The sequence below is a fragment of the Onychostruthus taczanowskii genome, unplaced genomic scaffold (genome assembly GCF_017590055.1).
Source record: "Onychostruthus taczanowskii isolate IOZ18803 unplaced genomic scaffold, ASM1759005v1 scaffold300, whole genome shotgun sequence".
In the NCBI taxonomy this organism is placed as follows: domain Eukaryota; kingdom Metazoa; phylum Chordata; class Aves; order Passeriformes; family Passeridae; genus Onychostruthus; species Onychostruthus taczanowskii.
Window position 1 is genome coordinate 8,481 of NW_024500351.1, and position 12,026 is coordinate 20,506.

The 12,026-nt window shown below is 44.2% G+C and overlaps 1 protein-coding gene across 1 annotated transcript in view; it reads right to left on the reverse strand.

Annotated features, from left to right (window-relative positions):
• The window catches only part of LOC121338533 (IgGFc-binding protein-like), an 18,261-nt gene extending 6,475 nt beyond the window's left edge, over positions 1–11,786 (reverse strand). Inside the window, exons 1-13 of the mRNA XM_041409622.1 lie at positions 11,654–11,786; positions 10,884–10,937; positions 10,759–10,794; positions 10,335–10,465; positions 9,274–9,555; positions 8,988–9,125; positions 8,457–8,635; positions 6,323–6,391; positions 5,076–5,140; positions 2,894–4,147; positions 1,899–2,215; positions 1,109–1,439; positions 92–555 (exon numbers count right to left, since the gene is read on the reverse strand). Coding sequence (XP_041265556.1) covers positions 92–555; positions 1,109–1,439; positions 1,899–2,215; positions 2,894–4,147; positions 5,076–5,140; positions 6,323–6,391; positions 8,457–8,635; positions 8,988–9,125; positions 9,274–9,555; positions 10,335–10,465; positions 10,759–10,794; positions 10,884–10,920 — 3,303 coding nt within the window. The 5' untranslated portion in view covers positions 10,921–10,937; positions 11,654–11,786. The remainder of the gene's footprint in view (positions 1–91; positions 556–1,108; positions 1,440–1,898; positions 2,216–2,893; positions 4,148–5,075; positions 5,141–6,322; positions 6,392–8,456; positions 8,636–8,987; positions 9,126–9,273; positions 9,556–10,334; positions 10,466–10,758; positions 10,795–10,883; positions 10,938–11,653) is intronic.
• Between the last annotated feature and the right edge of the window lie 240 nt (positions 11,787–12,026).

Below are 12,026 nucleotides of genomic sequence, written 5' to 3' on the forward strand. Positions count from 1 at the left end.
GGGGGTGGCAGGGGGAAGGTAATTAGAATCGAAAAAAAGGGGAATATGTGGTAATTTGTGGATGAAAGGGATTCCTTGAGGGGTTGCCCACCTTGACCTTGCGTGGGTGTTCCTGGCTCATGCTGATGACACTCCCATACACCTCCAGATTGACAGTCTTGGTGAAGGACACAGCACGGCTGCCACGGTGGTTGTTTTCCACGGTGACATTGAAGGGGATCAGATTGGGCTTGGGGGTGCAGAGTGCAGCAAACTGGTAGATGCAGGAGCCTTGGAAGTCAAATCTCACCCCGTCAAAGGTGGTGTAGTGTGGGTCACCCGTCCCGATGCAGGTGTAGTGCTTGTTGGGCGTACACCTGGCAATGCCATTAACCATGACACACTTCTCATGGGATCTACATCCCCCTGGCTTACAAGTCACTGTGCCTGAACCCTCACACCGGCACCACTTCTTGCAGCTTCCATCTTCCCAAAATTCCTCATGGAGCTTGTAGGAATGATTGTTGTGGAAACAAGCAGAGATGGTGGTGCTGGGGTTGTTGGTTGCCTTGATGCCTACAAGGGATTTAAGAGTCTGTGAGGCGTCATACAGGGACGTTCCTCAGGAAAGCCCCAGTGGAATTCCATGTGTTGTGGACACCTGAAGTCAAATCAGGAGGGCCTAGAAGTATTTTAGAGAGAACCAACCAATGCAAGTCTTCCCTGTAATGGAGGTGTTGATTACATTGACACCTAAACCAGAGTTCAAGATACACCCCACAGGGACAACCCTCAGGAAGAATCTTAGCACAATTCCTTGGGTTTTGGGCAGCTGCAGTGAGATCAGGTGGATTTTGGGGTCATTTCTTCCCCATTGGTTTTGTTCATGCCTGTAAGGGTTGTGGAGTCAATGAGACACCAAGTAGGGATGGCCTTCAGGAAAATGCTGGTATAATTCTATCTGTTATGGACACCTGGGGTCAGATTAGGTGGGTAGGTGGATTTTGGGATGTTCTGGGGTAAAAGGACACATTTATTGTGTTGATGTCTACAACCATTGCTCTAGGCTAATACCCACAGCTGAGTTCTTCCTTCCCCAAGATCCTCACAGACCCCCACATGAACTCACCACACCCCTCCATGCCCTGTGCAGTCTCCTGGTCTCCACAATCTTCCTGGCATGAAGGATCTCTCCAGCTTTCTGCCCAGTTCTCACCACCTTCACCAGGAATACCATTGGGAACCATGGCTTCATCATCTGTATCCTCATTGAAGTTGCCGCAGAGGCCACAGCTGGCCCCAAAATAGCTGCTGGGCACTGCCACCATGATAACCTGGTCCTCATCATAGGTCACCTGCAGCCCAAAATCTGTCTGGAGTATGGTACGACCCTCATTTTGGAAAATCTGGACTTTTCCCTCTTCCAGGATGGCTGGAAGGTCGGTGGGTTTGCTGTTAACCTTGTGGGGCAGAAAAATGAGGAGGGTTAAACCTCAGCAGGTGGTTCCCAACCCCACAAAAAGCACATACGTACAGAGGGAGAAATTGTTCCATAAATAATAAATTTTCATTATAAATCAGAATTTTTGCATACTTCACAGAGATTCACAACAAGAAAAGCTCAAGCTCCAAATCTCTAAATTATTTTCTACATCTTCTGAGCTAATCTTGTTTGTATGGAGACCAGGATTGGCAAAAACCACATTCCACCTTGAAAATTGATTTGGAATGGAAAAAATTCCCCAAATTCCACAGGTGTATGGTTCTGCTTATTTTCTAAGGTGAACATCAATATTTCAATGATTTATCCTCTCACACTTTTTTGGATATTTTTCCTATTTTTTTTTTTAAAGGTCAAACTCACCCAGAAATTTTAACCCACTTGGAGCAAATGGTTTTATTGGAATGATGGGTCTCACCTGGACGGCCTTGTCCTCACCGGCATGGATGGAGACATTGTAGGCGTAGACGTAGACATTGGCCAATGGCTTCTTAGAGTGATCAGGGCTCCGCTGCTCCTCCACGGTGAAGGGCTCCAGGGTGGGGTCAGCCCCACAGTACCTGGCCAGGGTGTACCTGCAGCCACCACGGGGGGACACGGAGGCCCCATCAAAGGTGTGGTACTGCAGGGATGGGGAGCCTGTGCAGGTGCCCAGGTAGTCATGGCGGCAGGTGGGCGTGCCCTTGTCCAGGTGACAACTCTCCTTAGCATGGCACTGCACCTGCCGGCAGGGATCTGTGGATTTATTAGTGACAGAGGATTAAATTCTATTCATTGATTGTATTATTGATATGTCTAAGTATATATTTGTTTTATATTTTGCGTGGTTTTATACCTGATTTGTAATTACACATAAGTTTTTCTATATTATTTATAAATATCTATATATTAGGTCTATGTTTAGATATGAATTATTTATCCATATAATGTTTATGTATTTCCATCATACAGAATTATTAAAAATGTAACAAATGTATCTGATTCTAAGTAATGTATAAATATAAATTTGTCACAGACATGTTCTCTCATATATATATTGTATTTATCTCTAGACTTTGATATTTATTATTTATTGTATATTTCTATTTTATACATAGGGATTTTTATGTATTATTTATGTATTTCTCCATTGATTCTTATTCATTTATTTAGTATACTACATTTAGGTTTTTTACTATTACTTCTATTTATTTGTGTATTAGTATTTTTTTAAACATTGCTATTATAATATTATATATTATCATGTAATGCTATATATTATTATAATACAATAATATTATTATATAATGCTATTATTTTTATTACTAGATATTTGTCATTTGCATGATTACATATAATTAAATATAAGTATCTGTTATTGACGTCTATATAATTCTGTATCTTTTATTGATATCAAAGTCCACCTCCACTCACCACTGTCGCAAGCTCCCTCTGCTCCATAGCGCTTCCCCTGTCCCATCCCGACGTTCCATATCCCAAATGCCGCTCTCTCATGCTCCACACGATGGATTCCAAATCCACTTCCCAAATTTATCCCAACCCAAGAATATTCTGACCCAGCGATCTGCTCCCATGCCACATTCCCTAATGGCCTCTTGTTCAGCAGTATTCCAGAAGTTTCTGCTGTCTTGGCCACTAGGAGGATGCGGTTGTCGTATCCCTCCAGCGCAACAATGCTGTAGGAGTTGCAGTAACTGGTTATGTCTGAGATGCTGACAAAAAAGGGCTCAAAGGTCACTGCACCACTGTTCTCGCCACTGCCCAACAGAAAAATCTGGACACCAGCTTCGGAAGTGAGAAACAAGCCCTGTGGGGATTGGGTGCCATAGAGCAGTGAGTGGTTGGGATTTATCTCTCGTGTGGTCCTGGTGACTTCACCATGACCTGTGACACGCGTTGGTTGGGCAGCAGTGATGTAGATGAGGTTGGATTGTCCCTGGAATGGCACTGGTGGCACAAGGAAGGATTTTCCCCACTGGGTGATAGGGTGGAGCTGTTCCACCACATGATCACAGCGGCTCAACCTGCCCACACAGGTGTGACCGCTGAAGACAGCCACCGGTCTCTCTGCCACCACCCGTGTTCCAGAAAGATCTGCTGCGCTCTGGATCTGTGCTGCTTGGAACGGCTCCAGTGGGATGGTAAGGGTGGAGCCGCGTCGATGCAGCCGTCCACGGAAGGTGATATCAACATTGAGGTGAATGTTGACTGTGGTGGGTTGATCCCAAGCAGCCACCACAAACTGGGCATTGCGGGTGGGGCCAGGATTGGGGGTGACCACGTGGTATTCCTTCCCCCACCTGTGGACTGGAATAATGACGGCGGAGTCAGCTGCTGTGGGTTTGTCGTTCACCATCACTGCAGTGACAGCAGCAGTGGTCTTCACCACCACAGCGTTTTCAAAAATTTGGCTTCCCACCATCTCGGCTTGGGGTGGGATCTTCACCAGGACTGGTTGGTTGGCAGCTGCCTGCACTGTCATCCGTAATCCAGGTCTCTTCATGGAGATGGTGGCAGTGGTGGATGGGGAGGGGCCAGTGAGGAGGAGGAGACGGAAGTCACTGCGAAGGGTGCGCTGGTTACCATTCTGCAGGAAGGCCACCAGGAACTCGTCACCCAGGTGAGTTGGTGACATCTCAGAGGTGATGCTGGGAGCATGAAGGAGAGCTGGGGGAGGAAGAAGAGGGGTGAGTAATCTGATAGATTATTGATTTGATGGATTAGTAATTGATGGATTACAGATTTGATGGAGAGTGATTTGATTGGTTAGATTGATAATTAGTTTGATGGACAGTTGATTTCATGGATCACTGATTGCTGGATTATTGATTTGGTGGGCTACAGATTTGATAACTTGATCAATTTGGTAAATTATTGATTAATGGATTAGTAATTTAATGGGTTAATGATTAGATAAATTATTGGTTTGGTGGACTTTCAATCTGATAGACCTTTGATTTCATTTGCTGGACCATTGATTTGATGAAATATTGACTGATGAAACATTGATTTAATGGATTTTTGGGCCAATTGACTTTTGAGTCAATGGATTAATAAACTGATGGACTTTTTATTGGGCAGACTGTTGATTTGATGAAGTGCTAATTTCATGGGTCATTGGTTTTAGTTGGACAGTTTATTGAGTTTATGGATTATGGATTTGATGGGATATTGTTTTGGAGAAAAAATTTAAATTAACCTTGATCTGACGGATTATAGCTTTAATGGATTACAGATTTGATGGATTTGATTGATATTATGAACTATTAATTTGTTAGATCACTGATTTAATGGAGTGGCAATTTGATCGTTGATTTGATTAATTTTTCATACACTCATTCTCCAGTTAGGGGAGTAAACTCTGAAAAAATATTTAATTAGTTAGTTTAATCTGTTGGATCATCATTCACAGGAACAAACAGTTTGAACAATCATGAATTGAGATGAAATCCCAATTAATTCTCTGGCAAAAAGATGGAGCTTTTGTGCTGGGGAATCCTTCTTCTGGGCTGGATAACCCTTATTTTGAGGAAATTCATTATTTCAGGGGAATTTTATAGCTTTTGGGGCATCTCCCCAACCTGTTTCTACTTACCCCAGAACATAATATTCCAGAACCATCTCAGCACATCTGCTTTTCCCAAGCTGTGATCCATGATGCTCTGGGTGCAAAAGGTGAAAAAACAGTCAAATTCTCATATTTTTTTGAAATTTCACTGGAATTGTCCCAAAATTCACCATTTCTTGATATAAAACTCATACAAATCCCCAAAATCTGTGTGTTTCAGCCTTGCATTCATCCCAAAAAACAGTGTTGCACTGAATTTGTCCCCAAAATCTGTTCTTCTCATTCAAGCTATCCTCAAATTCACTACTTAAATTGCATTTACTCAAAAATGTGAATTTTATTCCACCTGGTACAAAAATGGGCTTTTGGGGGGGCATTTTCATATGTCTTCCCCACCATCCCAGGTACCTTTGAATGTCTTTTCCCTTTTCCTCTTTTTTTTCTTTCCCCTTTACCTCCTTTTTCCTTTTTCATATTCCTATTATTTTGTAACTTTATTTTTCCCTTATTTTCTCCATTCTTTCTTTTGCTTAATTTTTCCATTTTCTCCTCTTTCCCCCAAGTCTCATTTTTCTATCCAAATCCCCTTTTGGCTTTTCCATTTCTTTATCTTTTTTCCTTTTTCTATCCCTTTCCCCCTTTTTTACTCCTTTCCTCCACTTTTTAAATTTCCTTACCCCTTTATCCTTTCCTCTCCCTTTTCCCTTATTTCCCTCCACTTCCTTCATTTTCCTTTTCTTCTCCCTTCCTTGTTTCCTTTTCCTACCTCTTTTTCTCTTGCCTCACTCTTTTCCCTTTTTTCCTGCTTATTCCCCCTTTCCCATATTTCCCCCTACTTTCCTGTCTTCTTTCCCTGGTTTTCCTTTCCTCCCATTTTTCCCTTTTTCTATCTTTTTTCCCTTTTTCCCCTTATCCCACACTTCTCCCTTTTTTTTTCTTTTCCTCTCTTCTTTCCCCAATTACCCTTTCCTCCCTCTTTTTCCTTTCCTCCTCCTTTTTCCTTTTTCTTCTCTCTTCTTCATTTCCTTCCTTTTCCTTCTCTCTTGTTCCCTTCCAAACCACTATCCTGCCCTTTTCTTCCCCAAATCCCTTCATAAATCTTCCAACCCCACTGCTCCCAGGACCAGACCCGGGGCTGGGGTTGTAAGGTAAGGGAGGGTGGAGGTGAGGAAAGGGGGGAACTTGAGGAGTCTTCAGATGGATTTTCCCACTCCAGGGAAAATCTTTCCTGCCAAAAAAATAATCATAGTTATTCGATTTACATTTGCCCTTACCTGCTTTCGGCCCTGTTTGATCCCCAGCTTAGCTCTGTATCCCCAAAGAGCTCCGTTTTATCCCCAAATCTGTGAAGAAAACACAATCCCAGGACAGCAGATCTGGCTCCTCCCTCAATTATTTTTTAATTTTGGCAGAAAAAGGGGAAAGAAAATGACTAATCCAGGCACTCTCAGGGGACCACCCCACCCAATGACGTGAGATAATTTTTGGCCAGAAAAGGTGAAAACAGAGAGAAAAACAGGGGGTTTTTGTTAAAACTGATGTCAAAATTTGGCATTACCAGATATCAAGGGTTTTTTTTCCAAAGTGGTTTAAGTTATTCCACAATGGCAAGGAGGTGATGGAGCAAAAAAAAGTGGTTTGGTTTTTTTTTTGAGAATAGATGGCATGATTTGGGTTAAAAAAAAAAAGAGGGGGAAAGGAAAAAAAGGGAAGGGGAGGAAGGGATGGATTAAAAGGAAAAAAAAAAAGCATCTTGTGGGTTGAGGAATTGATGGGATCACTAGACCTAGGCCCATGGCATGAGGTGCACCAAGGGGAAGTGCCAGGTCCTGCCCTTGGGTCACAAGAACTTCTGCAGTTCCAGGCTGGGGCACAGTGGTTGGGAAGCTGCTTGTTACGAAAGGCCCTGGGGGTGCTCATGGCAGCAGCAAAACCTGAGCCAGGTGCGCAGGTGGCCAAGAAGGCCAATGGCCCCCGGCTTGTGCCAGTTCAGGTGTGGCAGCAGGAGCAGGGCAGTGACTGCCCCCTGAGCTCGGCACTGCTGAGGCCACAGCTCAAATCCTGGAGACAGTTTTGGGTCCTTCACGGCAAAAAAGACATTGAGGGGCTGGAGGATGTCCAGAGAAGGGAATAGAGCTGGGGAAGGGTATGGAGAATCGGGAGCAGCTGAGGGAGCTTAGTGGGGCTCAGCCTGGGGAAAAGGAATCTTGGGGTGACTTTATCACTTTCTACAATTACCTGGAAGAGAGGTTGTTGCCAGGTGGGAGTAAATCTTTTCTCCCGGGCAACAAGCAATAGGACAAAAGGAAATGGTCTCAACCTGTGCCAGGGGAGGTGCAGGCAGGACATCTGGAGGAATTTCTTCACAGAAAGGGTGATTGGGCATTGGAACGGTCTGCTCAGGGAGGTGGTGTAATCACATCCCTGGAGTGTTGAAGAAACATCTCGACATGGCACTCAGTGCCACGGTCTGCTTGGCATGGGGTGTTCAGTCAAAGGTTGGATTTGAGGATCTTGGAGCTCTGTTCCAGCCTTAATGATCCCATGGTTCTGTGAGTATAAGTCAAGGGTGGGGAGGAGTAAAGTTGTGTCTTGTATGTTTTGTGTGTCTTGTGATGTCCAAGTGTATTGTAGGTGCAGCATTTTGGGGTGTGTGCCAAGCTGTTTGTTGTGGGTTGTGTCTCCTGTGTACATGGCTGTCACGTGACTTCATATTGTGCAAGTCCCAGAAATTACCGCCCAAAAAGGCAAAATTGGATGAATTCTGTCACATTTCATCCCAAAACCCCTCAGATCCCCTGCAACTGTGGGAACAGTGAGGGTGATGGTGACGTAAGTGTGATGACATCACCATGGGTGCCACGACAATGACAAGGGCAAGGACACTGCAATGTCTTAGCTGAAATTTTATTGCTCTGTTAGAAGTTGGCATGATCTTGACTTGCACAGTGACTTCATCAGTGATAACAGTGGCAGTGGAGATGTCCCTCTGCCCCACTCCCCTCAATTCACCTAGAGGAGATATCAACAGCCCAAGAAAAAGAGCCACTTTCCACCCAAATCCCCAATACCACCCAAAAATATTCCCCTCAGAAATCCAAATTTTCCTCAAAAATTATCCCATAAAATTCCCACCTTTCCCCAACAAACTTCCAATTGTTCCCCAAATGCCAAATTTTCTCCAGTTCCTAATGCCCCTAAATTCTCAATATTCCAACCAAGATTCCCATGGTTCCCCCTCAGATTCCTAATTTTCCCCAACAAATCCTGTCTCCCCCTAAATTTACAGTGGTCTTCCCACAGTCACAAATTATTGCCCCAAATCCCCACTTTTCCCCCCTCATTCCTGAATTTACTCCCCAAATTCCCACTTTTCCTCAAAATTCCCAATTTTCTCCTCCAACTTACAACCAGCAGTTGTTGTCCAGCTGGAGAGGATCCACACCTGTCACCTGGAAGTCATCCACCCTAAAGACCCAGCGTCCTGGGACCTTGACATTGGAGGTGGTGGTGATGTTGATGATGGCATCAGTCTGGGATCCAGGAATGTTGTAGAAGTTGGTTGCATCACCGCTATTGAATCCTGCCTGGAAAATTGTGAGGGGAATTCAGGAGAGCTGACCCCCCAAAGGGGTAGGGGGCCCCTAAAATTATTTTAGGATGTGAACATAGTTGGTGTCACCGAGAAATTATATATGAACCAATCCGTGGCCATCACTATCATGATCAACTCCAGAAGAAGGTGACAACCTCCTGTCTTCACCATCATCATCATCATCATCATCATCACCACCATCATCATCATCACTATCGTCATCATCACTATCATCATTATCACCTCCAATATTTGGACTGGGCCAACCCCTGACCTTCATCATCATCATCCTCTGAATATGGAGTAGGACAACCTCCTTCTCCTCCTCTACCCTCCCCACTTACATGTGCAGGGGTCCCCCCAAGCCCTGTTTCAGCGTCCCCGTCACTCGCTGCCCCTGTGGTCCACTGGATGTCCCCATAGTTGAGGATGATGTAGAACGTCTTGGAGTCAGTGGTCAGCACAGCCTGGAAGGTGTTGCCCTATGGAGAAAGGTCACAGAGGTCAAGATGAGTCATGAAGGTCAGGGATGGGTTCTGGAGGTCAAAGACAAGTCGGTTAGCAAGGCCACCAAATGGGTCAACAAGAGCCAATGGGTCACCTTCACGCCCCCAGGACCATGGGCCTCACCTTTTCAGAGGTGGAGCCGTAGTAGGCCACATGGTCCCAGGTGGCCACCAAGGCCCAGGTGGCAGTGAAGGGGCTTTTGGGGAAGTACTGGGTTATGTGCTGGCTGATGTGCTCCAGCAGCACTGGGTCGATGGTCTGGCGGTAGAAGATGTCCCCACCCAGCACGTTGTCCACATCTGCCCAGAAGGGAGCCACAAAAGGGTGCCCATCCGCCAGAGGGAAGGGGTCAGGGGTGTACTGTCTGACGGGCTCGTCAAAGGAGATCACCCCATTGTTGTTCACCTGGAGGTGACACCAGGAGCAGGTGGGAGCAACACCTTGACTTAGGTTGTGTGTTCTTCAAGATGGACCCTACAAGCATGCCAAGAACCACCACCCATAGGGAACCCCCAACACCTATCAACACCCCAAGATCCATCACCCACAGGACTCCCCCAAGACCCACCAACCATAGGAACCCTCACCCACAGGACCCCCCAGCACTCAAAGTACCCCTCCAGATCCATCACCCTCCCAAGACACACCACCCAGTGGACCCCACCCCCCACCAAATCAGATCCACAGAGCTCCCTAACAGCAACGACCCCCAGGACCCTCCCAAGGCCCACCACTCAGAGGACCCCACAACACCCACCAATCGCCCTGAGACCCACCATAAAGGATCCTCACAAAATCCACCACCCATGTGATCCCACAATGCCCAGCAACACACCCCAAGATCCACCCCATGGGGGACCACCCAAAACCAACCAACTGCCCCAAGACCCCCCAGCCATGAAGGACCACACAACCTCAGAACTTCCCAAGCCCCTCCAACCCTGCCCAATACCATCAGACCCCTCAAGATCCCCCACCCATCTGATGTTTCAGTATTCAGTGTCAAAGGACAAAACTATGAATTCAAGAAGGGTTGATTTTGAGGACACACACACACACACACACACACGAACACACACACTCACACTCACCCACACACCCGTGAAAAAATAAGTAGAAATGGAGGGGAAATTCAGAAAAACTGAGGAAATTGCCAAAAAAAAATAGAATTTGGGGTGACCTACAAATACAGTTTGGTAGGTTTTGCCATAGAAGGTGAAGGGAATGGAGAGGGTGATTGCCTCGGATGTCCCATCATCAAGTTTGGGGTTGGTTTTATCCCCCTGGTGCAGTCCATAGGGATAGAGCAGGGATCCTGTGGGAAAATCAGGATTTGGGAACTGCCCCCAAATTCCCACCCAATTACATGGATTTTGGAGTGTAACCCACCAAATTTGGTGTTCCTATGGTCTTGGTTACCTAGAAATGGATGTCTCTTTTCCTGGGTTTTCATGGTGAAACTGGGGTGAAAGGGAATGACCCCAGTGGAATTACATGGGGAGCACACAGATTTTGGGAGAAGAGAGGGAAAATAGTATAATGTGGTTGGGAGAAAGTCTAATTTAGGTGAAAATAATGGTTTTTTAGGGCAAAGCCCCCAAAATTTACCTTTTTCCAATGAGGTTTTGGTGTCCACCATGGAACCTGGAGAAGAAATAGGAGGGAAAATGAGTTATCAATCATTTTTCCAGCAGGGATGAAAATGACAACACTTCTCAGAAACAAATATTTACCTAAAAAGAGGAGGAAGAAAACACTAGAAGGTGGCATCCTCAACCCTAAAATAGCTGTTAAAAAACGTGGAAAACTTAAAAAACTATAAATACATCCAAACAAGCAAACCAACAACCCTCCCCAAAAGAGATGATGCAGTAAAATGATGTTCCAGAGGCAAAAAATGTTCTCATTAAAACACCAAACACACACTTTGTCGGAATTTTGTGTGGAGGGCTTTGTGTATGTGTGGTATTTTAACAACTTTTGAAAAGAATTGAAGTATTTGAAAAGTTGGCTTTTTGATTTAATTATAGTATATTTTAAGTAGTAATTTAATTTCATTCAGGATATTTTAAAATTGTATTTAATCTTTAGATTTTAATTTACTGTGATTCAATTTTAATAAAAGATTTTATATAAGTGAACATTATTTAATTTAATGTCAATTTTTAATTCTAAATGCATTGCCTTTTTATTTAATGGAGTACTTAGGTGAATGCTATTTTCATTTATTTTCTATTTATTTGATTTTTATTTAATTTTTATTTAATTGAATCTTCAGTTTTTGCCATTTGTGTGAAGGAAGAAATTTTTCCCCTTCTATGCCCAAATTCAGGATTTTTTTGCCTTTTTTTCTGAATAAAATGAGGATTATTTCAATTTCTTCATGCATTTTTAAAGTGATTTAAAGGCACAAATCTTCCTTAAATGCATGAAAAACCAGGACTTTAAAGAGACAATATTCCAAGGAATGACCAAAATCCCACCAGAATAAAAATTACCTCACCTGGATTTCAATGAAGTGAAGAACTGCAGCCTGAAGATGAGCTCAAACACTCTCAAATGCTGGCTTTCACCTCGTCCTGCTCTTTTTTTTTTAATCAAAACAAAAAAATACTGAACATGTAATTTGCCAGCTTTCCACCCATCCAGTCTCTCTGAGCTCTCACAGGATTCTTTATAAAGGGAAATTTAATCACATGTTGAGGATTTTATCACGTGTTGGGGATTTGGGGCTCCTCCAGATGTATATTTTTAAAGAGAGATAAGACTTCTATGAATAATTTCGGGGTTCTGGAGACACCTCTGGATCCCTCCTCATCCTACTCACCCTATGTGAAGTTTTACCCCTTTCCAAGCTTTCAATTTTCATCCTGTGA